We start from the raw sequence: 27,753 nt of genomic DNA, 5'->3' as shown, positions 1-27,753 counted from the left end.
TCCGTCTTCCCTTGCGAAGTGGCAGGCCTGGGAGGGATGCGGTTTCCCGGGTGCCGGATGGCTCTGTGGTGACTTGATGGGCCTGTGCGTTTGAAGAGGGTGGGAGGAAGCGGGGAGAGGAAACCCGAACTCTGTGGGTGCAGAGTGATGCTGGGGGGAATTGCCCGGTGTGGAGGTTGACAGGCTGGGTCGACAGGAGGTCTTTTCATCACCTGTCAGCACGCTCGGTCGAATATGTGAGTCTCCTGTGTGGAAAATGCTGATGACCTTGCGATGCCCAACTTCTGAAACCAGTGACTTCGAGTGTTCCCTCCTACACACGTTCCTTCTTGTTCTTGCATGATCAGTAGCAGATAAATGCCTTCTTACGTGGGTTGCTGTTTGCATCCCCTTCCTATGAGTTTATTGCCATAAAGCATTTTCTTGTATTACTGCTTTATTCCATTTTTACCATTTAGTGAAATTTAAAGTGTTGTAGATGATAATGCTGGGCATGATCGAATCTTGTTATTTTGCAAGTGAATAGAATGCGAGGCAATTGATTTCTTTTTCCACTTCTGTTATCAGTGTCCATTATGGTTATAACAGTAGAATTCACCTTGTTCAGTGGCTGCTCCTTCCCCATGGTCTTGGCTGTTGCCAGAATTTCAGATCTTTCGACATTTGCTTGTTTGTTTTTCATGACCTCCTCCCGCTTTCCTTCTTCGTCAGTGTTGATGTTGCAGTCGCCAGCTGTGGTGCCTGGAGGTCGCACATCTGCTCGTGATGTTTTCGCTCCTTTAGCTGTGCTGCTTGCTCATGTGGTTGCCGGGGGTCACGCTCTTAGCTGAGGCACCTGAGTTACAGTCATGGTGCTTGCCTAGGGGTGGGGGTGGAGGTCACTACGGTGCTCATGTGTGTTAACTAGGGGTCATACTTCCTGTTTATGGTGCTTGCTCAAACTGTCAGATATTTCTTCTCTTATACATTCTTCCAGAATACAAATGTCCACTTACTTAGTTGAGGAGAGGCATTATATCGCTAAAGTTATGACTTAAAATTTATTTTGTGAACTTAGTTTTTTAAGTATAAGTGTATATATGTGTATATATATATTTCCTAAGTATCATAAGTGTGTGTATATATATGTGTGTGTGTATATATATATATATATATATATATATATATGGGTTTTTTTTTTCCCATTCCCTTTACCCTCTTGCTGTTGGTGGGACAGCTGGGTGTTGCACACATTTTTGTATGGGAGTACAAACAGGCAGCACTGCAGGGATCGTACTCAGCACATGGAGAGGTGTCAGGAATCAAACTCAGCCTCATCACTTCGCACAGGCCACACCCCCTGTGATATCATCGACACCTGATGATGAAATAACCAACCTGTGAATCTAGTATATAGCAATTTTGACCTCGAATTTATGTTGAAGATGCTTTGTTGTTTCTCGTTATCACTATAATTTTTAGTCCAGAACTAGTAATTTTAAGTAAGACCTCCCCCCTCCACTTTTTGGGGTTATATTACCATTTAGGAGATATTTAGTTATATTGAAATTTCCACTGACTGTTCTCTAGAATTAAGTTCATATATCTTAGGAACTAGCAGAGAAATTTTCCTTCAGGGTATACCAGAAGAGGAACAAGCAGTTTTGATAATGAAATGGGACCTTACAGAAATTATTTGTAGAGCAGCTATAATAACTCAAATAAGAATTGAATTGAGAAGGAAGGAAAAGAATTTTTTTTAAAGATATTAGTGTTTTGTAATATGATGGCACCAGAAAGCCAAAAGACAATTCTAATTTACCCGTATGTTTTCTTTTGCATTCTACAGAACTATTTATTTTAATCTGTCCTGTAACCAAAATAATGGAAATATAATTTCTATTTCTGTGGTAGGAGATGGAATAAACTGAGACTGCAGGACAAAGAGAAGTCTCCGAAGCTTGAAGATGATTTTGAAGAAAGTGATGCTGAATTTGATGAAGGTTTTAAAATGCCAGGTTTTCTGTTCAAAAAGCTTTTTAAGTACGTGCCATGTGTTCTTTCCTTTATCTCTGTCATCAAGCCATTGTGTACAAATGAATATTTTAAGAATTACACAGTAGTTACCTGTGGGCCCTTAAGGTACTTGCAGCAATTTATTGCAAATACAGATACCGTCAAATGAAGTTTTAGCCACATGCTGTTCATTAAAATTAGATGATAATAAATTGACTAAAGTGTGCTTTGGGTATGTTTGTAAACTGATGAATCTATATAGACCTGTCTCAACAGACCAAAAGCAACACATTTTAAAAAGCCATCTATGTCGAATTATTTTTTTGTTCTTAGTAATTTTAAGGGACCGAACCTCCTCTTCCTTAACCAGATTAATTTAGCAGGAGTTGTACATTAAAATCAATTTAGAGAGAGGCTTTTTACTTCTCTGTGGAAAGAAAAAACTGTTGGGATTATTTTTTGTTGTTTTATACTGCACCTAAGGGTATAACGCTTTTGAGTTGACCAAATGTGCATCTAAATATTTTATGTAGATGTTGTTCTTGTGTCAGAAGAGAAGATCCAGGCACACACCTTTAGGATTAAGTTGCTATTTGAGGCTGTTTCATGTGTAAAATGTAGCACATCCAGCTGACCGGACTCTCAGAATGTTACGTGCATTGCCTCAAGCCTGTGTGGCCAGGTTTTCACCCACGATGTTCGTAAACACGAAGGCACATTTTCACTTGAATCTCTTTTGAGCTTTACTTAACAAGGTACTTTAGGAAGTCTTCTTCAATGCACAAGAGAAGTTAAAGCATTAAGTAGCTTCTTTCTATCTCTTGCCTCGTGACTTGGTAAGTTGAGTGTAGGAAGTAAGCTTATTTTTCAGTGGTGTACATTTAATCACTTTCACAGAATCAGCTGTTAGCCACGTCGTCAAATTTTGCAAGATCTCTGCTACGAAAATGGCATGCATTTAACATTTCTTCCCAGAGAGCTTTACTTACAGTTTTATTTACTTATTTATTTTTTGTCCCTAGAGGGGACGGGACAAAGAAAGTGGGGATCAGTTGCTTTAGTCCAGTGAACATCCAGGAGAGTTGAATCTTAAAGATTTGACTGGAATTTTATTTAAAGTCTTCACTGGATTGCCATAACTGAACAGGAAAACTCTGGACAAGTTCAAACTTGACTCTCTAGTAACTTCAGCTGACAAATCATTTAATAGCCCAGAGAGGAGGCTTTTTAGTTTATTACTTCCCCAAACTGGAAATTAACAATGGGGAGGTAAATAAAGATGTTATAGGCGACCCTTTTCATCTTCTCTAAAGTGATTGCTTATTAAGGAATAGACCAAAGAGTATAGTGTTGTGCTAGCAAAAGTAAATACCCAAATTATAGGTTAAATTGATTTAACAAAGACAGGATACTTCTACATGCATAGTAAGTGATTTGGCAAATATCCTCAAGAGTCAACTTGAATGTGCATTTTTGTATAAGTGTAATTTTTCTAGTAAAGAAGTTTCCCAGTTACAAGAACCAGACTTTGTTTACCGAGAGTATATAGGACTCAGTGAATGTATTCATTATTATTTACTATAGTAGTTAATGTGAATACATGTTTGTTTTAGTTCATCTTAATTACACATTTTGTTGTTTTCATCGCTTAAAACACAACTTTAAATATATAAAATTCCATCTGTTGTATCAAAAAATATTAGTAGGACTGATGGCTCCATTTTTCTGTTAAGATTAAGTTTTAGCCAGACCAATTTAATTTCAGACATACATATATATGTCTTTATATATATTACCACACTCTGCGGAATTAAATTAACAGGGCATAGTTATACACAAGGGAGGCAGAAGATACAATTATCCATTTAAGTGCTGTTTTCTGCAAGATCATGTTTAACGTTTCAGATTCTGTTTTGAAAGTTTGCCCAGCAAATGCATTCATCTATATAATTTAGCAATCAAATGACAAGCTTCAATCTTTTGACCTTACTTTTTGCCGTACTTGCAAATGCAATCTTGGTTAGTGTGGTCATGCCAAGATCTACCAATTATCTGTGGTTATTTTGTGATGTTTCAGTCTCATGGGGAAAGCAGTATTTGTAATTTATTTACTATTGTACAATAGTTTGTAAAAATCTTTAAATTTCCCTGAAGAGTAATTTTTATATGCTCTTCAAAGGTTCTGAAAACTGAATCCTGTAACCTGCTTTCACTTAAAATATATCATTGTCCCACAGTGTTCATTGTTAGAAAATTACAGCCTTAAGACTTAAGTCAGTTAGAGGCACTGCTTAGAACCAGATCCCAAACTCTTGGGTCTTCATCCCGCAATATGCAGTTTGAGACCTTTGATAGAAGGAAAGAACTGCCTTTAGCCAATCTTTGTGAAGTGTTGAAGTGGGGGTTGTCTGCACAGTGTTGTGACCAACAGGCTGTCTAGTATATATTTTTCCTCTGGTGTTTCATTTCTTTGGTTTAATCATCTTATAAACATACAATCCTGTGCTGCTTGATCATCACTGGGGATGTAAATGTGGAGCTATTAATCGCCACTCCTGGGTCACCGAATCCAAGTGTCCTAACTCCCTTCCCAAACTCCCTCTGGGATCCCAGACTGAGCACCATTTCTTGGTCCCTTTATGATTTCCCATTGCTCCTCTCCATGCTTCCTCCCACTTCAGGTTGATTGGCTTGAAACAAAGAGAAGTGTTGGGCCCATATTGGACAGAGGCTATGTAGCGTAATGGTAGGTTGGAATGATAGCCGTGAGGTTTGGGACCCTGGTCTGCCCAGAGCAGCTGGTTCGTTAACTGCTCTCTACCTCAGTAAAAGGAGGTCAGTTGACTAGAGTTTAGTGATTCTGTTACATGCAGAATGTATAGCAGATTTTTTGAGGGCTTTCTGGCCTATATTGTTTTCTGCAGCTGAGATGAGTATAGTATAAAGCTCTCTTTAGAATAACGAGGGTTCCCATCCTCAGCACAATGGACATTTTGGGCCAAACAATATTTTTGTTTGTTGTAGGGACTGTCCTGTGCATTGTTCATATTGAGCCGTGTCTCTGACCTTTACCTTCTCAGTGACAATTGTATTTTCTCAGTGGCACAACTCAAACCCGTATGTATTGCCAGAAGTCCCCGAGGGAGCAGAGTATCCTTGTTCCAAACCCTCTCGAGTACTGCTGGCTGAGGGTATTGAGAATTTCTGCATTTTATTTCTGGCTTTTAATTTTTCCCCCAACAGTCTCACTTTTGGCATGCTTTGCTGGAAGTTATTTGCCTCTGTGCCTTCATTTCCGAACTTTAAAATGGGCTGATTATCTCCATACAAGGGTGTTTGTGAGCTGCATCTCAGTCACATGGCCCAGTGCCTCCCCAGTTGAGGGCTCCTTCAGTGGTTACCATTATTCTCCCATTACATACTGAATGGTAAGAAAACTTGTTTTTCTTCCCAAATTAAATCATTGTATACATACACTAGACTTCATTGTGTTTTGATTTTTAATCCTCTTCTCTAGGGTGTCTATTCATTGTGTATATTATAATTAGCAAATACGATAAGCAGCAGCATTTTCCTGTATTGTTTTCCCTTCTTGATTTATAAGAATGACAATAGCTAGAGTCAGAGTTTCGGAATGGGTGTGCAGAATACTGGGGGAAACGTTTTTGCTTAGAGAATCTGAAGTAGAGCTGGTTCAACAAGAACAGAAGTCCACAGTGAGATGTTAGGTAGCAACTGTGTACCAAAAAAGTAAAATTTGGGGTGGCAGAACAGTAGCATAAGTACTTTCGTTTGGAAGTAGAGAGCTCTTTAGTTCTCTAGCTTCCATTCTGGTTAAATCCAAGTGTTATTTTGCTTAGATTTTATTACTTTTTCCCTCCTGTCCACAATGTTAACTTTTTCACTCAAAAAGTGCTAAAAAAATTCGTTGTTTTAACTTTATTTCTAGATTATAGATTAGGTGTGCCATTGATGGAGTATTCTCTTTTTTTTTTTTTTTAAGAGAGGAATAAAAGTTGTTACTGTGTTTGGCCACACATACACATTAACTAAATTTCTGATCCCTCTAATCTTTTCTTAAAATCTGTAATAGTTACTGACTTGAATTCTGCATTAAAATAATACACAGATTTTGTTGGTCTTTAAATTGTTCTTTTTTGCTTCTGTTTGTAATTTGACTGGATCATCTGTTATATACTAATTTTGCAAGCAGCCTTATTCCTCAGATTTATTTATGGCCATAAAGTTTAATATTTCCTATAAAAATAACATGATTGCCAACTGATATTTCAATAGTATATGCTATAAATTATGGTGTTCTCTTGTTTTCTTGAATACTGCTTCGATTGGAAAGCAAATTTTATTTTCTTATAGAAAAAATTGTAACTTCACTTAAAATATTTTTTCTCAAAGATATTGAATGAAAGATAAGTTTATGCTTATTTACCACGCTATTTCTTTTTTTAACCACGCTATTTCTAATGTTAAAAAGAGAGATTAAATAGTCTCTAATTATCCCATATATCAGCCTAATTAGAAATGTGTTAATGTTCTGTAAAGAAAAATTTGTGATTTTTCTGCCTAGGTGATCAAAAATGTATGACTTTATAAATATAATACTCATGTAAAACACACATCCGGCATGTTTCTCTGACTGGTACTAGAACCTAGCTAACTGATTAATTCATAAGTGCTTTCTGTTATGATCTGTATTATCCACCATTTGCCATTTTCTTTTTCTTGTTGGTGTTTGTTGTCGTAGGTACCAGCAGACAGGTGTTAGGTGGCTGTGGGAATTGCACTGCCAGCAGGCAGGAGGAATTCTGGGAGACGAAATGGGATTGGGCAAGACCATCCAGATAATTGCCTTCTTGGCAGGTCTGAGCTACAGCAAGATCAGGACTCGTGGTTCAAATTACAGGCAAGTGCGCCTCTGCAGACTGTCAGTCTGTGGAGCTCAATTAATATTTCATCAGATGTATTGCTGTGGAGGAGGGTCTTGTGAATTATTGATGACATTTCAATTACAATATTCCTTTAATTCTTTTAGTGGGGGACATCAAAGGAAAATTTTTACGAGACAATGGAGCTGTAGGGCAGGAGAAATTAAACATGTAACACTTTTAATGAATTCCAGGCATTGATGCTTCATTTTGCAGATGAGCCCCACTAGATATTTTGGGTCAATACAATGTCTAAGGTTAGCTTCTACAAATGGATTGTTTACAAACTCAATTATGTTAATATCAATAGTTTACACAATATGGAATTTTAGATTAGACATAATATCGTTAGTTCCATTTATTAAATTTTACATTAAAATATTTGTTTTGGCAGGAGACCAGGTGAGCATTACAGTAAGTACCAAGTCTATTCATGGGGAAAGTTGGAGCTTTGGAGAAGCCGTTCTCCTGAATTTCTTTTCTATTCAGTATGCATGGTAGTGTTTTTAGACAGCATTTATTTTTAAGTGAACTGTCTTGTCTGCTCTCTATACTTTCTACCCCCCCCCCCCCCCAGTCTTTAAGGATTTTATGTGAACTTTGAGGCCAAAGCCTAAATAGGTATCTAAAAATGATATAAAACTATCTTTAGAGTCTCCTCTTTATTCTCACTCAGAATTTTAAGTTAACCTTGAAACTTCGGTATTTTGAAAGAATAAACATTTCAGGGTGTTCAGACGTGGTCAGTGTGGTAGGACTATAATATTTTCATCTTGAAATAAAGTGAGCTTTAAGCTGTTAATTGGGTTTGTTAATCAGTATTAGTAAAACTAATACTTAGTAGATCATGTGGGATAGTTAATCTTGAACCAGATATTCCAAGAATTTTCTTTGATTCTAATAGGTTTCTCTGTTGGGTAACAAGGTATTTACCGAATATTTCTATCTGATATCTCAGGCACTCAGTAGATATGATTTGGAGGCACCTTTAAAGTAATGTCAGTGGATGGGAAGTCCACACTAAGCTTCATCAGCTGAGAAATGTTTTAGAGAAAGCCAGGTACAAACTACTGAGTAAATAACTTTTCTTTAATCTCCAGAGATTAGTGTTTGCATTTATTCCTTATTCTTGTTTAGCAGACCTATACTTGTCATGATCGGTGTTTGAAGTTTTAGAATATTTTAGAAATATATAATAAATGTAAGATGGGCAAAACAATTGGCTATTTAAAAATATTAAATACTTTGTTACTTAAAAAGTATGTATCAGGTTTTCTTCAGATAGCAGAATTTTATTACATTTTTTCTAAAATTTGAGAAGATTGCAATGCGAAGGAAAAGTCAAAGCTGAAAAGGAGCTTTTAGAATTTCCTTTACTTTGCTTGTTATTAGTTTAGCATTTAAACTGTTTTACCTTTTCTAAATAGGTCTTTTGTTGGCATGGTCTCCACAGCTCAGCTTGGGTTTTTTTTGATAACTAGAATGCCCCAAGCTGCCCCAGATGGCTTCTAGCACTGTCTTTCTTTCTTTAAATGATTTCTGGGATTTTCTTATTTCCCATCTCTTTTCTTCCCTTCCATTCCTATTATCATGAAACTGGTGTGGAGTCTAATTTTCTAGGCCTACGAAACCTAAAATCATCCCTGCAGTGTAGTTTTGATCTAAAAATTAAAACATGCTCTCTCGAGTGGTGACAATCCTACCAGGAGTGAAGGCAGGGCTAATAATGAGGAGCAGCTGTAATCAATTAACTATCAATGCTCATATCCTCTTTTCCATAATGAAATAGTGTGGCATGTTGGACGATAGCCCGGATCGTCTTTATTTAAATAGTATTGGTGAAGTGGCTTCCCAGAATGTGGTTATATATTAGCCAAATAACTGGTCTCTCTGTGAATAGAGGTGTGTTCAGGCCCTTCCCCTTGAAGGTGCCTGAGAAACTTATGTAACATTTTCCTAACAATTTTCTAACATGTTCTTCGAAACCTAAGTGAACTTGGAGAACTCCTTTCCGTTTAGCACCTAGAGAAAAATGGTCGACCCATGAGTTCAAGTGACGTGTGAGCTTGCTTTACCTGCTCTGTTTACTTCCCCTGAATTCTTGTAGGCAGTATCGTAGAGAGTATTAGTGTCACAATTTCTAGGATTGTTCAGGGTCTCTGGAATTCCAAGAAGGAACTTTATGGTGAATTTTTAAAATTTTTAAATATGTTTTATATGTACGTTTATTTTGAAAAGACGGAGAACCTTATTACTTGTCGCTGATGAAGGACCACATGACACATTCTTAGTTCCTAATACATGTACTACTTTAAAAATGTTTTTAAGTTTAAACTTATTATTTGCGTATTAATTTATTTTGGGTTGTTGTTGTTTTGTTTTGTTTTGGCGTCACACCTGGCAGTGCTCAGGCCTTACTCCTGGCTCTGCGGTCAGGGATTAAACCTGAATTGGCTGTGTGCAAGGCCAGAGCCCGACAAACTGTACTATTGCTCCAACCTCCTACTTAAAAAAAAAAAAATTTTTTTTTTTTCAGTTTTGGGGCCACATTTGCTGATGCTCAGGGGTTACTCCTGACTCTGCACTCAGAAATTACTACTGGTGGTGCTTGGGGGACCATATGAACTGCTAGGGATTGAACCCATATCGGCTGTGTGCAAAGCCAACACCCTACCCATTCTACTGTACTATCTCTACAGTCCCACTTACTTTTTTTTTTTTAAGTGTTGCAGTTATCTTTTGATAGACCCCCTGGATTTTTTTTTTTTTTTTGGAGAGAAATAAATTATTTACCTTTTCAGACATCAATCGATACTTCGATGGTCTTGGATATCATTTAGGATTAGTACCTCATTACAAATAAAGTTGCTTTGAAAATGAAAATGACACAAACTTTTAATGGCTATATGTTTGACTTTGTATTTCCTGATTAATTCTAGGGTGTGAGTATTACATTTCTCTCTTGCAGGTTGAAATATTTGACCATGAAACTATTGGCTTATCTTAAATTCATTAGCTAGTCAATGATAATCAAAGATGAAAGGGATGGTAGCTGGTTTGGTAATTGATGCTAATCACTGCAGTACATTTAGCCTTTTCTTGTGCTCAGCTCACCAGTATTGAGGTTGGAAGTGGGTGGTTCTGTTGATGTGACTGTTAATGGATTAGATTGCCCCTTCTGTGGTTGAGGAACAGTTCAGGCCTGCTCCTTGACTTCCACTTAGCATGAAACCTTCCACAGTTTTCTAATAGATAGAGAATGGCAGAAATTAAAGGCATAATAATGCCAGATAGATGTTCAACCAGAATATAATATTTGTCTTAAGTGACAAAGTATGAATATGACACGTTAGCCCTTTACAGAAAGCTCGTGGTTATAAAGAGAAAAAAACATGCTAATTGTAAAGTGGTTACATATGTATTTTTGCTTTTTTTGGAAGTGAGTTGTTTTTAAACATTTTGACAGTTTTGATTGGTTATTTCCTAATCCCTGCTAAGTGCATATTAATGGGAATTCTCCCTTATTCTCCTGGTAGGATATAAAGAAGATGGTGCATTTAATCCTTTTAGAGAGGAATATTGTAACGAAAAGGGCCAAGGCAGAGTCCGACTCACCTCACACAATTTGGAGGGTCCCTGCCCAGGAGATGCCCTTAGAGAGATACACAAAGTGAGGGGTGTTCGAAGAAGGTGTCCAGGAGATACAGCCTGAACCATTCCGAGGAGTAGATTGTGGGGTGTGATTGTAGCTGGTCAGGGAGAGGATTTAAAAGTGGGAGGAGGCATTTTCTAACAGTGGAGTAGAAGGATAACTGAGGTTTTATTTTTAGAATTAAAGTTATTTTCAAGTTGTACAGAGTTTTTAAAAGTATTTTGAGCACTATGATTTATTGTACTTAATTTTTAAGATTTTTTTTTGCATTCAAGGTCCTTTATTGAGCTATGGCAAGAAAATAAAAATCATCCACAATCTGAGTAGGAGCTCAGAAGTAATCTCTTTTAGCATCTAAATATAATTTCTTTCTACCTTAACATGGTGGACCCAAGCTGCTCAACAAAGAATATAGTCTGCACTTAAACAAGGGTAATATATTGTTAATATTATGAAAGTTTACGTGGGCTCTTAACTAGTATGGAAGCATCAAGAAAAGTGCTTAAACCATCTTGAACAAACGGTCCGGGAAAGCTCTAAACGAAAAGCAAGGACTGAAATACAGAGATGGTCACCAGGATAAGAGGATGAAAAGGGTCCAGATAGAAGCTGGGGAGATAGCTTAAAGGACTTGATCACATACCTTGCTGCTCAGGACCCTGAGTTTGATGTCTGTCACCACTAAGTGTGATCCTGGTGACCCAGCAGGTGACCCACCAGACCTGGACACTGAATGGTCAGGTCTTCCTTGCCCTGCTTAGCCAGGAGTGACCCCAGACTCCCAAGCAGTGCCCCCACTCCCCTGGGAAAGAAAAAGGGAAGGGAAGAGATGGAGGCTAGGAGATTGGGAGATCAGAGGAATATGCCCTTTGCAGAAACTGCATGCAGTGGGTGGAATGCCAAAGTGTAGGGGCAAGTGATGATGTGGGAACAGTGATCTGGAGAGACAGATGATCAGAGGTTAGATCCTCGTATCTCTAGGGTTAGGTGAAGGTCCTTCAACTGTCAAGAACAGTAGGAAAACAGTCAGAGGCCTTCAAGCAAAGGGATGAGGCATTCAGGTTTTGTTTTTATGAATTGGTTGAGCTATAAGTATAGTAACCAGATAAGGGATGATATTGGCCAGAACTAAAGAAAGCATCAGCACTGTGGATCGAGGCACAGAGTGACTAAGAGGGACCTAGGATGTAGATAGGATATGGAACGTGAGTTTAAATATGATGGAGAACACGTGATGGGCAACCAAGAATAAAGTCTGGATTCCCAATTTGAGTACCAGGGGAAAACAGGTTTTTCCCATTTCCTTGGGAAGCCTGAGAGGAGGGCAAGGTGGGGCCAGGGTGTTATGGGAGCAGCCCCGTGTAAATGAGCATCCAGGCATTTTGTACTTGGGAACTGACCAGGAAAAGAAGTCTGAGCTGGAGACCTAGAGTTGGTATCATGCGTATGGAACTCTGAGACTTAATGAGATGACACAGAGACAGGGGACATGGGCTTCTAGCTTCAGTTATTCAGCATCCTTGTTGGGCAGGAAGAGAAAGGGGAAGGAGAGAACGAGAATTTGAAAGTACCAGTGACTGCTCCAGAATCAGGGAGAGAGCATGTGGGTCTCCAGTGTTCTCAGTTCGTGTTGGCTTCCAGTTGCCTCTTGTGATCTAAGTTTGATTCCAGGCTTGAAGACAGACATTTCTTTCCATGATTTTACTTTTGCTAGGCTTTCATCATGGGTATGTTCGGCACCCAACTCCTAGCAAAACTTAAGATGAAGTCACCAGATAAAGGGAGGGTAGACGTAGTGGGGATCTGGGCATACAAGCCCAGGTAAAGAGATTGATCACACAAGAAAATGGGTGCTGGTTCTACTGTTACAGGAGAGAAGGAGGACAGATAGTGCAGACTCAGGCAGGCACCTGTGGTGTACAATGTATAAGGATAATTTTAACTGCAAGTAAGTCACACGTGACCAAATTCTGCTGAATGTTCACAAAATGCATGATACCCCTGGAAACATAGAGGTGACTGAAATGATCACACAGTCCAGTCATTAGTGACACTATTGGGAGCTCAGGTATTTTGATTTGTTCCCAAGATCGATTCTCTTGTGTTGCATAGAGGATCAGGTAGTGAAAGCAGGCCGTGGCAATCGGAAATCTAACTTTTGAGAATGGTTCTCTCTCATTAGTATGCTTGTCTCCTTAAGCCTACTAATCTTCATTTCTCTACTGCTTACTTTCTGGGCTGTAAGATCCTTGAAATTCTGTGGGTGAAACTCTTAGTATAAGACTATGAAACTTTGGACAAATTTATGCTACTCTAAGTTAATTCAGGCTAAGGAGATACACACACACACACACACACACACACACACACACACACACACACACTGCCTTTGCAGTGGAAGAGAAGTGCCAAATATTTATTTTTCTTTCTTTCGTTTCATTTTCTCCTACTTTGATATTGGTGCTGTTTTTTAGTTTTTTCTTTAAATGTCTGCATCTCCTAATTGATGATTGGGATGGTAGATATTTTGCTTACTGGGTTTTAACTAACCTATGACTTTTCCCTCAAGGAAAATTGCAATGTATTTTGTTAGCTAGTATTTTCTTTTTTGATGGTTGGTGTTTTGTTTCTTTTTTTATGTTTTTTGACAGTTGCTCATTCATGTGCTGTGATTCATGGTTGTGTTTTCTTCTTGGATGTTTTGGATGCAGGTTCGAGGGGTTGGGTCCCACTATAATAGTCTGTCCGACTACGGTGATGCATCAGTGGGTAAAGGAATTTCACACATGGTGGCCTCCTTTCAGAGTGGCAATTCTACATGAAACGGGCTCCTATACCCACAAAAAGGTAACGTGATGACTCTTCAGTACCTGTTTACTTGTTTTGTTTTAATATTCTCCATTTTACACATTTATTTTCTCTTTATGTGTGTCTCAAATGATTATTCCAGCGTTTCATTTTCATGCATGTAAATCAGTGTTTTTCAAATTTCAAACTAGGGAGGTGATGGGATGATATGGGGTGGGGAGGTGCTGGTAACCTCGATTAGCCTCCTTTCTGCTTGTCAGTTTAAAGAAGGTGGATTTTCAGGGGAGCACTGAGTGATTTTTTCCTGAAAGCAGGATGGTAGGCAAATAATTTTGGGAATCTCTGACTTAAACTTAGATTTAATGATTTAATTCAGGGCTCTGTATTTTCCAGGTAGTTATGCACGCAGCTTTATCAGTCAGATAATCTGATTTTAAGTGTGTTCTTTTGCAAACAGCTAGGCACACACTCATATTGTGAATATGAGTGTGAGTAGTCAGGAGGGCCTATATCACATTTAACAGGTGAATTTAGGCCAGTGATGACTCTAACGAGTTTCAAGAAAGTGGGTACAAAATATTATCTTAATTGGTAGGAGCATTTGTTAAAATGCTTCTAAAACTTGTTTTTGATGAGCAAAGAATAACCTGGTAATTAGAGAATTTTACAATTTCAGTTGTTGCTTTTAGTTGAGTAGCTTTTTGTTCTTGATCATAGTAAAACCATATCACTGTTTTGAAAGCTGTATTTTCTCTTCCTTCGTGGTCGGTTTAGCTACACAATCAAAAAGCAGATTTATCCAGAATTCTATGGGTAGCAGAGTATTCTACTGTTTTCTATTCTCTCCCTCACCAGGTAGACTGGAAGTTCCTATGGATTAGGGACTGTGTCTCCCTCAGATTTATATTTCAAGTGCCTACAAACATTTGCTAAATAGATAATTATTTATTATTTAATAATGGGCTTTTATTTTTCTTTTATTGTAGGTTTGCAGATTATCTTACTGATAGGAATGGTGGTTTGTGAATTCTTTCTTGGGTCTTTGAAACTCTTTATGAATGTCCCTGTGACACCAAGCAAGCAGAACTAACTAAAAGAGGTGTTGCATGTTGGCCCCGCTAAGTTTGACCCACACAAGCCTCTACATTCTAGGTCCCCGCTTTGTCTGTACCCATTCTCCTCCACATAGCCCTCTTGTCTGTGATCAGGAGTAAGTGAACTTTGGATAGAGATGAATCAGGAGTATCTTTAATTTGTAGCTCTGATGTGGTGAAGTAGAATCTTATTTTCACTGGCTCTTGAAACCTGTTGATTTTGTCTTCAATTTTAAATGATAAATGGAAAATATAACAATTTAGAATAAAGACTATGATTAAAAGAAAGCAAAAAAGACTTTTTTAAAAAAAAATTTAGCAGCGTGGATTACATACTATATTTAGATTGTCTTTGTAGTTTAAATAAATTGAAACTATCTTGCCAGTTTGCCAAAAATTTTTTTCACTTTTGTTTAGCTCTTTCATTGTTATGTTTTTTTAATTTGTTTGTTTTTGGGCCACACCCAGCAATGTTCAGGGCATAATCCTGGCTCTGCACTCAGGGATCACTTCTGGCAGATTTCAGGGGAGCATACAGGGTACCAAAGATCAAACTCAAGTTGGCCACATGGAAGGCCAGCACCTTACCTTGTAATACCACTCTGACTCCTTGCTCACAGCTTTTAATGTTTGGTATTATAAGTCCTGTAGTAATATTCATTACTTAATGTTTATCTTTAAAACATTTTTCTTTCTTTTTGAAAATTAAATTAAAAAAAATTTAGGTACTGTGATTTTTTTTTTTCTTTTTGGGTCATGCCCAGCAATGCACAGGGGTTACTCCTGGCTCTGAACTCAGGAATTACTCCTGGCGGTGCTCAGGGTACCATATGGGATGCTGGGAATTGAACCCGGGTTGGGCGCATGCAAGGCAAATGCCCTACCTGCTGTACTATCACTCCAGCCCCTAGGTACTATGATTTATGATACTATTAATGATAGGATTTCATGCATACAACATTACCACACCCTCTGCCAGAGTGTTCTTCTCCCGGCCTTCACCTCCTGTCCCCTGACTGTGGTAAACTCAGTTCTCTAGGCCAGTTAGAAACTTTTAAAAAATATGTTCCTCTTCATCCTTTGGACTAGTAAAGTTCATATTTTACACCTTCACCTGAATCCTGACTTAGCTATATTCCCTCTGTGTTAAAACTGCAGAAGTAATGTCCTATAAATGAAACTTGTTTACTCAGTAATGGAAACAGACCTCACCTGGTCAGTTGACCAGCGTGTCTGTCATCTGTCACTAAGACTTTCTTCTTTAACTTGTTTGTAGAGCAAAACTTTTCATAACATATGATTTACTTTTGTTTGCAATGATTGTATCTTCTGAAGTTTTGTGTGAACGTGTGCTTATTACTGCTCATAATTTTTTTCAGTATTTTATGGTTTACTGATAACTTCGAGTTTCTCATTGAACTTTTGAGGATAAGCCATACACTTGTGTTTTTCTTCTGTTTTTCTACTGTTCCTTTTTTATTAAAAACATCTCCAATTTCTAGAGTTACTCCTTTGCATCTTTCAAATGATACTCTTGACTTAAAAATGGTTTGTTAATGTTAATATCCATTTGTTCATTGTGATTATGATATATGGGGAATGTGCTAACCTTTTGCACAGGCCTTGTTCATGAGACTTCCTAGATCAGAATTCTGGCTTCTAGATTCAAGCACTGATGTGGCATTTGATCCTTCTGCTCCTTCCTTTAGTATCTGCATGCACAGATCTTGGCCCCAGCTGCACACGTTCCTACCTGTTGACTTAAAAATGTGTTCATTGGGACTGAAGCAATAGCATAGTGGGTAGGGTGTTGCCTTGCATGTAGCCGACCTACATTCGATTCCCAGCATCCCATATGGTCCCGCGAACACCGCCAGGAGTAATTCCTGAGTGCATGAACCAGTAGTAACTCCTGTGCATCACCGGGTGTGACCCAAAAAGCAAAAAAAAAAAAAAAGTGTTCATTTATAAAAATGTTTTTAATTCATATTTTCATATTTCAAATATTCCATCAGTGCTGGTCCGAACCTTAACCCAGCAGCTACTGTTTGATTTTTTTTCCGTTTTTATCAACTGCTATTACTTTGTTTTCATGGGAGAGCTTTCTCTGCCCACTGACCGTGTTGCCTAAATATAATGGTGGTACTCTGTTATATAGGGTATCATTTAGAGTTAGAAAATCCAGAAGATTTCTCTTCAGAAATACTTAAACAGAGAAGAATGCTAGGATTGTTATGCTTACTCAAGTAGGTTACCTTTATTTTCCTAGTGATTTTTTCGGCAGTTGGTATGACATAAAAATTTTGAAGATTTTTCCATTGAGAGATTATGTGTCAAAGGAGCGAACAGTTTGTGAATGGAGCACTTCTGTCATACTTCTTCCCTAAATGGCTCTTTAGCTTCCCATTCGGTCGCCTTTTGATCCTGTATTCTTTTGTCACTGATCTCTGTGGTAGTGCAATGTGAAATTATCAAATGTACAACTATCACCTTATTAAGAATATTTTGATTAATGTTTTCAGTCAAACAAATCAGATAGAGATCAGAGCAGTAGTTCAAGTATAGAGCTTATACTTAGCACATACATGGTGCTGAATTTGAACCTCAGCACTTTGAATGTTTTTTAAGAAGTTTCAGGCTGTGTATCTACTGTCCTTAGGTCTCCGCCTCATGTTATGTTGTTTTATACTCCACAAATGAGTGCAGTCCTTCTATTTCTGTCCCTCTCTTTCTGCCTCATTTCACTTAGCATGATACTCTCCATGTCTATCCATTTATAAGCAAAGTCCATGACTTCATCTCTCCTGACAGCTGCATAGTATTCCATTGTGTAGATGTACCAAAGTTTCTTTAACCAGTCATCTGTTCTGGGGCACTTGGGTTGTTTCCAGATTTGGGCTATTGTGAACAGTGCTGCAATGAACATATAGGTACAGATGTCATTTCTACCATTTTTTTTTTTGCATCATCAGGATATATTCCCAGAGGTCATATTGCAGGGTCATATGGAAGCTCAATTTCTAGTTTTTGAAGAACTGTCCATTTTGTTTTCCAGAAAGGCTGAACTAGTGGACATTCCCACCAACAGTGAGTTTCCCTTTTTCCCCACATCCACGTCAGCATTGTTTGCCTCTGTTCTTTTGAATGTGTGCCAGTCTCTGTGGTGTGAGATGATACCTCATTGTTGTTTTGATTTGCATCTCCCTGATGGCTAGCGATGTGGAGCATTTTTTTCATGTGCCTTTTGGCCATTTTTATTTCTTTTTTGAGGAGACTTCTGTTCATTTCTTCTCTCCATTTTTTGATGGGGTTGGAGGTTTTTTTTTCTTGTGTAATTCTACTAGTGTCTTGTATATCCTGGATATTAATCCCTTATCAGATGGATGTTGGGTAAATATTCATTCCCATTCTGTGGGCTCTTTCTGTATTTTGGTCACTGTTTCTTTTAAAGTGAAGAAGCTTCTTAGTTTGATCTAGTACCATTTGTTTATGTTTGCTTCCACTTACATGGTCAGTGCTGTTTCATCTTTAAAGATTTTTTTAGCTTCAATGTCGTGGAGAGTTCTTCCTACATTTTCCTCTATGTACCTTAGGGATTCATGTCTGATATTGAGGTCTTTAATCCACTTTGATCTGACTTTTGTGCCTGGCATTAGACAGAGGTCAGAGTTCGTTTTTTTGCAGGTAGCTATCCAGTTTTCTCAGCACTACTTGTTGGAGAGGCTTTCCTTGTTCCACTTCATATTTCTTGCTCCTTTGTCAAAGATTAAGTGGTCATATATTTGGGGGTCTGTGACCGAATATTCAACTCTGTTCCATTGGTCTGCAAGTCTGTTTCTAGCCCAGTATCATGCTGTCATAATTGCTACTGCTTTGTAGTACAGTTTGGAGTTGGGAAGGGTGATGCCACCCATCTTCTTTTTCCCAAGGATTGTTTTAGCTATTCGTGGGGGTTTATTGTTCCATATGAATTTCAGGAGTGTTTTGTCTATTTTTTTGAAAAATGTCATGGGTATCCTGATAGGGACCGCATTGAACTTGTATAGTGCTTTGGGCAGTATTGCCATTTTGATAATGTTCATCCTCCCTGTCCATGAGCAGGGGATGTGTCTCCATTTCCTAGTGTTCTCTTTTATTTCTTGAAGTAGTGTTTTGTAATTTTCCTTGTATAGGCCCTTCACCTCTTTGGTTAAGCTGATTCCTGCCTCATCAGTAAAGGAGAGAAGGCAGCTGGAATAGAGAAGGGATCACTAAGAAAAAGATGGCTGGAGGAACCGGTCGGGATAGGAGATGTGTGCAGAAAGTAGTTAAAGAAACAAACATGATAACCTCTCAGGGTCTATATTGCAAACCATAATGCCCAAAAGTAGAGAGAGATTATGGAGAATCATGTCTGCCATGGAGACAGGGGGAGGGTGGGAAAGGGGGGGTATACCGGGGATATTGGTGGTGGGGAATGTGCACTGGTGAAGGGATGGGTGTTTGATCATTGTGTGATTGTAACCCAAGCATGAAAGTTTGTAACTATCTCACGGTGATTCAATAAAATTTAAAAAAAAAGAAAAAAATCTATGTCCTTCTAAAACACATATTAACAATGTTCATTCCCAAAATGTATAAGTCCATAATGTCCTATGCTGTGGTAAAACAAAACCACAAAATGAAAAAGAGCAAAAAAAGTTTCAGGCTGGTTCATCCCGCCGCCTCCCCCCCACCCCCCAACCCTCCCGTCTGCCCCCCCCCCTCACTCTCTTTTACTCTCACTCTCTCTGTCTTTGTGGAGGGACCCCATCCAGCAGTTCTGAGGGCTTACTCTTGGTTCTGTGCTCAGGGGTTCATTCTGGGCAGACTTGGGGCACCCTGTGGTATGCTCAGGATCAAACCTGATTCAGCTGCATGCAAGGCAAGGGTCCTGTTTTACTATCACTTTGGCCCTAGGTTAATCTCTTTGAATGATCACTGAATTCTCATTTACCAGAGATCTATTTTCTTTTTCTTTTTTTAGCTTAGCAAATCTCATGAGCTTATGAGAGCTTACTCGTTGAATAACTCTAAATACAGTATTTCAAGAGTTTGATGAACTCAGTTTCCACAGAGTAGAAATGATGGTTCAGCTGACCTAGAAAAGTTAATCGCTTTTTTGAAAAAATACTTGAAAAGCTATGAAACAAAGTCAGTTATATGCTGCTTATCCCATAACAGAAGGCTGAGGGACTTTCAGCACTGTGTTCTGAAGTTTAGGGCCCTTTTTTCAATTTGTTAGGAGATGTGTAACGAGAAATATCTTGCTTCTGTTTTGAAATGTGGATGGTTGTGTGTCTTACCACCATTTTCTGCTAGGCAGAATATAATCATATGTGGCGTGTTTTAGGTTGATCTGAGTTTTATCTCATTTCTCTTGATTCCTGGCACTGAGAAGGATAAGAAAACAGCGATGGCATATAGAACTTGGATTCTGTGATTACCTGATCAGGGTTTGCATCTTTCAAATTTTGTAGCTCTGTGCTTCAGATGAGTTACTAAGCTTCTCAGGACTTGATTTGGTCTCTTATAAGTGATCCTTGTTAGCAGTTTTGTGAAGATTTGTTAGGTTAATAAAATTCGTTGGGGCTGGAGCAATAGCACAGCAGGTAGGGCGTTTGCCTTGTATGCGGCCAACCAGGGTTTGATTCCCAGCATCCCGTATGGTTCCCTGAGCACCGCCAGGAGTAATTCCTGAGTGCAGAGCCAGGGGTAACCATTGTGCATTGCCAGATATGACCCAAAAAGCAAGTAAAATAAAATAAAATTTGTTGGCAAGTAAATCAAGAACTTAGTATGTTTTCCAGCATACAATATGTACTCTGGCAATTCTTACTATTAAAACAAAGAATATTGGAGACCTCTTCATTTCTGCCTTTGAGAGAAGAAATGACATTCTTGAGTAATTCAATGTTCAGACTTTCCCTGCTCTCTGAAAGACCATTCCTCTTTGGTATGTTTTGGGGTTATTTTGAGGTCTAGGAATGTTTTTAAAAATTCCATACAGGATCTGAAGAGTTGGGATAGTGGATAAGGCCCACCCAAGTTCAATCTCCAGCACCCCGTGAGATCCTGAGGATAAGAGTCAGAAATACTGACTGGGTTGGCCCCAAACCAAAAACTCCATATAAATTCATGGTGCTAATATTCCCAGTGCTGAGGGCAAAAGCATACTATATAGTAATAGTCTACTTTTAGATAGTGGTGGAAACCTGTCAATATATTCTAGGTAAAGGCTCAAAATGTTCATGACCATTCATTCATTCCTAGACCCTTTTTGTCGGATTTTGAACCGTGGTCCCCCCAAAGGAAACAATGAGACCGAGTGTTGGGATGCCAGGCGGCAGGACTGGGGCAGTGTAAGGTGCCATTCAGAAACAAACCACACAGACTTGGCCGTCTTCTAGAACGACCAGGAGCTGTTCTTTTAAAGGGTCCTCTTCCTAATACAGTCGAAAGAACAGGCTTTCTTAAAAGGTGCAAGGGGGCTAAAGAAAACCATAACAAAAGTAGAAAAGGTCCCCCTGGCTCCCCCAAGCATCCTAAATATTTCAGGCCCCTTCCAAGCGCACAAATTATAACGCAAAGTGATGTAATTCCTATTAACCTCAGAGGTGGGCTATCCACCTGATACAAGAAATGATAGATGCTGTGCTTGTTCTGTGAGGTACGTTGTGAAATTATGTTGCCGGAGCCCCCTTTTTTTTCTTCATTGTCAGCACAAATCCTTGTTTATTAAAGATTTAGCTTGAAGGAAATTTTAATTAATTACAGGTGCAGTAAATCCTGCCTGGAAAGCTGCCGTGCTGTGTTTCCCGCGAATGGCCTTCATGTGCCTGAGCTCCACTCTGCTCTCCCCGCCGCCTGACAGTGTGATTTATGGCTGTTGTTTTCTACCAGTCCACTGTTTGCCCTCTAGGAGGGATTGGTCTCCTGAGCCTCCGTAATAACAGCAGCACTTTCACAGACATCTTTTAATGACAACAGCCCTGCATTCAGTAAGTCAGGCTAATTGCAGATGTACCCTATTAATTGCAAAAACTAGGAGAGGTTACATATTTTACAAGCTTTTAATTTGAAACCGCCCGAGATGATTTGTCTTAAGTGTTTGGATAGAGACGTCCATAATATTCAACAATTCACCATTATTGAAACTCCAGCCGAGCACTTATAGGATCAGAGATGGAATCAGGTGAAAACAGATAGTTTTAGTTGTGTTTTTTTACCCCATGGCTGAGAAGTGAGTGTTACATTTTCAGTGAGGACGATAAAATTTGCTTCTTACTTTTTTTTTGACTAAATTGTCTTTTTCATTCTTCCTCATCCTTGTACATCTTTCTGAAGGTGGTAAGAGTTCTGTGTTTTTCCTGTGAGCGGTCCTCACTGTGTGGAAGACACACAGCCTCCTTCCGGTGCTGTGTTTGAGGCCCGGCAACTCCTTTGTTTGGTTCTGTAAAGTGGTGTCCAGAGTCCAGTTGGGATGGCATTTCTGGCAGTGAGTGTGCAATTGTGTGACTGTGGCGAGTGCGTGCCTTCAGCCCTTAGGAGGGCCAGGGGCCATGAACAAAGGGGCCCATGTTGGCGGGCTTTGCGTGTCATGTAGCAGATGCTGTGTACTGGCGAGCAGTAATTCAGCTCCTGGGATATTTCAGACCCCAGTTTTAGACTTCATCTCTTGTCTCTCTGGGCTTCCAAACCGCGCTGTGCTGGATCGGAGTCAGGCTGGTGTTGTGTTTTGCTGTCATCCCAGGCACTGCCTGCTTTCTCACTTCCTGCCACCACTTCTCTCTTGGAGGGAAAATTTGGAAAGAGATTTGGGAGAGCTGCCTGCTTGTCAGGATTCTGGGTGCAAATGTTAGAGTGAAGGTACGGTTGAAGTCGGTTCTGATTCCTAAATGTCTTAGGAAGGGCTGAGTAAGTTAATTGTGGTGGAGCTGGCGATGTTTGACACCAGACAGCTTTTCTTCCCTGGGCATTGCAGAGCCACTGTCCAGAACATCATCATTAACACAAGCCAATGGTGATGGAGAAGCAGTGTTGTCTGGGAGAAGAGGAGGGTGGCCGGCCTGTGGGAACCGAAGGTGTATTTGTGGCCCATGAGCCCAGAGGTCCTTGGCTGAAAAGTTGGGAAATGGTTACGCAGACATTGTGCAAGAAAATAGAAGTAAAGCCTTCCCCTGCTGGATTTTTTATAGTGATCCAGTATTGTAATTCCTCTTTAAAACATTCTTTTAAGTCTGAAGACATTTGAAAACAGTTTGCGTTTTCTCATTCAAAAATTTTTGTCCCTTGCACCCTTTTATACCCAGTTGAATTAAATTTTTTTCTCATTCTTGTTTATCAAGATGATATCAAATTTTTTTTCAGGTGCAATTTTGTAACATTTATGATTTGTATTGCGATTCATTGTATTCCTGAGATGCTCCTGATTGGGTTAATGTAGATAAAGTAAGGAATCTGGTGGGGAGTATGTGTATGTGGAAGTCTCCTCCTGGAAAAAGGGTTTGCTGGGTTTGTGATGGTGATCCTTTGCAAACATTCAGGTCTTGAACTTGCATTTGATTGACACTTTATCTTTGGCCTACACTCCTTTGACATTTCTCTTGCTGTCCTTTGGACCAATTTTTTCACAGGTTTGTCTGTTTTGTTTAGTTTTTTCAAAGAGTTACTCAGTTTTTCTGTTTTTCAGTTCCACCATGATTTTTGTTTGTTTGGGAGCCACGCCTGGCGATGCTCATGGCTTACTCCTGGTTCTGTGCTCAGGAATCATCCTGGAGGGACTGTATGGGATGCCAGGAAACGAACCTGGGTCAGCCTCGTACAAAGCAAATGCCCTCCCTGCTGTGCTCTTGCTCCAGCCCCGATGTGTTTTGTTTGTAACTTACTAAGTTTCTCATTTCTTCTCCTATTTTGGTTTTTGCTTGGGGTCTACTCCAGGTTCAGTGACTGGGGTCGTGTGCGGCTAGATGTGGAACCAGGGCTCTGGTCTGCAAAGATGTGCTCCAGCCCTTGAAACCATCTCCAGGTCCTTCATTTTTCTTTTTTGCATCAACTGCTCAGTTTGATTTCAGCTTTTCCTAATAAAATGTGACAAATGAATATTCTCTGTGCTGCCTAAAGTTCTGCAGTGGCAGCTTACTAATATGCAAATGATTTGTGTTCTATAGTTTAGACTGTTTGGGGGGACAGGGACACAACTAGTGGTGTTGGGGGGTCAGAGGGCACGCCCAGGGGTGTTTGGGGTCTACTCCTGGCTCTGTGTTCAGGGGTCACTCCGATTGTACTGGGGGGGGGGGGGTAATATGCCAGGAAATGAACCTGGGTCAGCTGCATGCAAGGCAAGTTCCCTATGTCTGTACTGTCTCTTTTTTGAGATTTTTGTTTTCTTTCATCTTGTTTTTTTCTTTTCTGATCTGTCAGACTTAGAGGCTGTGTCAACCTTTAGAGCATCCTTGGCTGTGGGTCCCCACAGTGTAGCCCAGTTAAGGGCCTCACTGTGTGTTTCACAGTGCTCCACGCTAGACAAAAAAATGAATACAGACTCTCCTATTTGGGGGACTCTTCTATTTTGGGGGTGCTCCTAGCTTTACAACAGAAAATGGGCAGCTCACCACCTTTCAGTCTGTTATTTATGTCTTACATTTCCGTTCTAATTCTGCTTCATTTTATTTGTCTTTCCTTGGTAAACCTTTGGTTAATTCTCACATTGTCAACTTTCAGTGTAAGTTTGGTTTGGGGAGTCTCTTTTAAACATGGTAATGAGTTTTTGCCATACTAATTCTGTGGAGTCTTGCTGCTCCCACTGGAAATCCCCGAGTATTTAGTCTGGACCAGTTATTTTTGTCCTTTTGGGGGGGAAGGTGGGGAGAGGGTGTCACACCTGGTGATACTCAGGGATTACTCCTGGCTCTGCACTTAGGAATTACTCCTGACAGTGCTCTGGGGACCATATGGGATTCTGGGGATCGAACCTGAATCAGCTGTTTACAAGGCTTATTGCTCTACCCTCTGTACTATTACTCTGACCCTTTATGTTTGTCTTTTGGTATTCATTTTTTTCTTGGTTTTTTTTTTTTTTTCATTTCATCTCACCCTTAGATTTGAGAGTTATTCTGTTCCTAGTATTCATCCTGAAGTAGAAATTATTAACTAGTAAATGGCATAAATGTATTACAAAAATAGCACAGCGGTAGGGCATTTGCCTTGCACGCAGCCAACATGGCCAACCTGAGTTCGATTCCTCCGCCCCTCTCGGAGAGCCCGGCAAGCTACCGAGAGTATCTCGCCCGCGCGGAAGAGCCTGGCAAGCTCCCCGTGACGTATTCGATATGCCAGACACAGTAACAACAAAGTCTCCAATGAAGACGTTACTGGGCCCGCTAGAGCAAATCGACGATCAACGGGAGGGCCTTTACTTACATACTTACTTACTTTTGTTCTACAGTTGAAAAAATTCAAGCAGTATATCTATCACCCTTTTCTGTCCTGGGTCAAATTTTCTGATCCTTTCATTTTCCTTGAAACACACTGGGAAGCCAGGCAGATCAGTCAATGTGCTGGGCCACGTGATTTGCGTTCAGGAGCCCTGGGTCTGATCCCCCGCAGGGCACAGTCCCCTGAGCACTGAGCCAGCAGTGACACCCACGCACCCACCCACGCAATGAGTTGGTCACTTCTGCCAAACACAGCTGCTGCTTTGACCCCCTGGAGCGCTGGGAAGCTCATCCCTGGCTTTCTAGCATTTTCAGTGTGAGGATTAAAGATGTCTGTACAGGGGCTAAAGCGATAGCACAGCGGGTGGGCGTTTGCCTTGCATGCCGCCAACCCGGGTTCAATTCCCCGCATCCCATAGGGTCCCCTGAGCATCGCCAGGAGTAATTCCTGAGTGCAGAGCCAGGAGTAACCCCTGTGCATCGCAGGGTGTGACCCAAAAAGAAAGAAAAAAAAATGAAGATGTCTGTACAAAAGGTCAGTCCGGCATTTTTCCTCTAAAAGAAAACTTTTCTCTGCTTTGTTCTTACTAGAAGCATTTTCTTCTACTTTGTTTTGGGAACTCAGCCATCAGTAGGTTTATGCCTAGGTAGATGTTTCTCTTCAGTGTTTCTGCCTGATACCTTAGGAATCTTTGCTCGGTGATTCAAAGCTCTCCTCAGCGTTTAAAAAAAATTCTTTTTTTTCTTTCATGCCCTTCCTCATTCCTCCTCCTGTAATTCATGTCATTCTTAGAACTTCTGTATTTGCCTTCCCTTGTCTCCTTGGCCTTCCTCTCCCTTTTTGCTGTTGTTTAAAATACTAGTTTCGCACCTAGCTTGGTGTTTCAAATTAAACAAGGATGAGGTGTGATATCTTGGAAACATTACAATTGAGTGTTTACATGTTACAACTTTTTCTGGTCTTCCTTTGAGCCCTGTGCTTCTAAACAGTGACTGTATTAGAGGGTTTTCTACTTAATGCATGAAACAAAGTAAACCTCCAGTTACGATAATGGATGATTGGAATGGTGTTTATGTAAGTAGTTATAAAGCTGCTTTAGACTGTATCATGGTAGGAAGATTGCCATTTTAGCAGTCATGCTTGCTTAATTTTCATTTAAAACTGGCTTTGTTATTTTCATTTTAGGCGAAACTTGTTCGAGAAATTGCTCATTGTCACGGAATTTTGATCACCTCTTACTCCTACATCCGACTGATGCAGGATGACATCAGCAGGCACGACTGGCACTATATCATCTTGGATGAAGGGCACAAAATCAGAAACCCCAATGCTGCCGTCACCCTTGCTTGCAAACAGGTAGGACCTTTTACAAGGGGGAGCTTTTGAGGTGGTAATGGTACTTCCTTGAGAATACAGTCTCTGCTTTTAGTAACACACTTGCTGAATCTTGAATCTTTCCTGGTGTCCTTGCACAAGAAGCACGAAATACGCCTTTTGCCTTAGTGCAAAAAATTATTTCTGCCCTTACTTATTTGGTTTTTTGTTTTGTTTTGTTTGTTTGGGGGCCATACTGGCAGTAAAGGCTTTTTCCTTGACTGTGCTCAGGGATCACTCCTGGTGGAACCATATGCTAGGGATCAAACTCAGGTTAGCGGCATGTAAGGCAAGCACCCTATCTGCTATACTATCACTCATGCCACTGTTGTTTTGCTTCTAATTCTAATTGTTGACATTACGTAAAGGCTTTTTTAGAATGTAACCAAATTATTAGAATGTAAACAAATCCAATTCTGATCTATAGTATTCAACTTGAACCATAAGGGAAAAAAATTCATTCCCATTTAAAAAAAACTATATAAATAAAGAACTAAAATGACATAAATTATCTACATTTTAAAGAAGACCAAAAAGAGACATAAATGTGTTTCAAGAAGAAGATTGTGAGGGTGGAACACTTGCTTGGCCTTGCAGCCCTGTGTTTGATCCCAGCCCTCCTGGTCCGTGAAACACCCAGCTGTGAATAGCTCCTCAGTACTGCAGGGTTTGGCGCAAAGACCCCAAGACAGACAGACAGACAGATGGATAGATAGGAAGGAAGGAACCAGATTGCAGGGAGTGTTTTGGGATAGGGTTAGTGGTCGTCTGTTAAAAGACAAATTTAATTAAAATGGTATTTCCTCTCTCCACCCCTCAACAGTTCCGTACCCCACATCGCATCATCTTATCTGGCTCTCCAATGCAAAATAACCTCCGAGAGTTGTGGTCACTCTTTGACTTTATCTTTCCCGGAAAGCTCGGCACCTTGCCTGTGTTTATGGAGCAGTTCTCAGTCCCCATCACCATGGGGGGATACTCAAATGCTTCCCCCGTACAGGTAAGGCATTAAGGCAGCTAGCGCCGTCAGCACTTTAATATCGGAAATGTTTTTATTAGAAACTAGATTTTGTTGCCAGGTCATTCATAATATAAGAGAGTTACCAAGTTTATAACATGGTATCTGATAAAAAATCATTTGTGTTTAATAGGGCCCTGTTTTTCCAGATGGGGTTTGTTGGGTTTTTTTTTTTTAATCTTGTAAACATAATTAAGACTCACTTAAAATGATGAAACAAGGTGAATCAGTTCTGGATATCGGTCTGGTGCTTCTGACAAGGTGTCAGAAATCAGAAGAGGTGAAACTAGGGAGGATTCAGGGAAGACTTGGTGAGACTCATTTCCCAGTTCTCAGTAAGCAGAAGGCCAGAAAAGAAGGCAGACCTCCTGGACAGGCCAGCAGGATAGCAGCCCCATGGCACAGTCATGGACA

At 39.8% G+C, this 27,753-nt stretch overlaps 1 protein-coding gene across 1 annotated transcript in view; it reads left to right on the top strand.

The window, feature by feature from the left end:
• The window catches only part of ERCC6 (ERCC excision repair 6, chromatin remodeling factor), a 77,216-nt gene that overhangs the window by 28,586 nt on the left and 20,877 nt on the right, over positions 1–27,753 (top strand). The window contains exons 6-10 of the mRNA XM_056130423.1: positions 1,894–2,022; positions 6,758–6,916; positions 13,302–13,437; positions 26,133–26,303; positions 27,145–27,321. Of these exons, the coding sequence (XP_055986398.1) occupies positions 1,894–2,022; positions 6,758–6,916; positions 13,302–13,437; positions 26,133–26,303; positions 27,145–27,321 (772 nt within the window). The remainder of the gene's footprint in view (positions 1–1,893; positions 2,023–6,757; positions 6,917–13,301; positions 13,438–26,132; positions 26,304–27,144; positions 27,322–27,753) is intronic.

The sequence above is a fragment of the Sorex fumeus genome, unplaced genomic scaffold (genome assembly GCF_029834395.1).
Source record: "Sorex fumeus unplaced genomic scaffold, SorFum_2.1 ptg000078l, whole genome shotgun sequence".
Classification (NCBI taxonomy): Eukaryota; Metazoa; Chordata; class Mammalia; order Eulipotyphla; family Soricidae; genus Sorex; species Sorex fumeus.
Note: the sequence above shows the minus strand (reverse complement) of the source record. Positions and strands in the feature narration are given on the sequence as shown.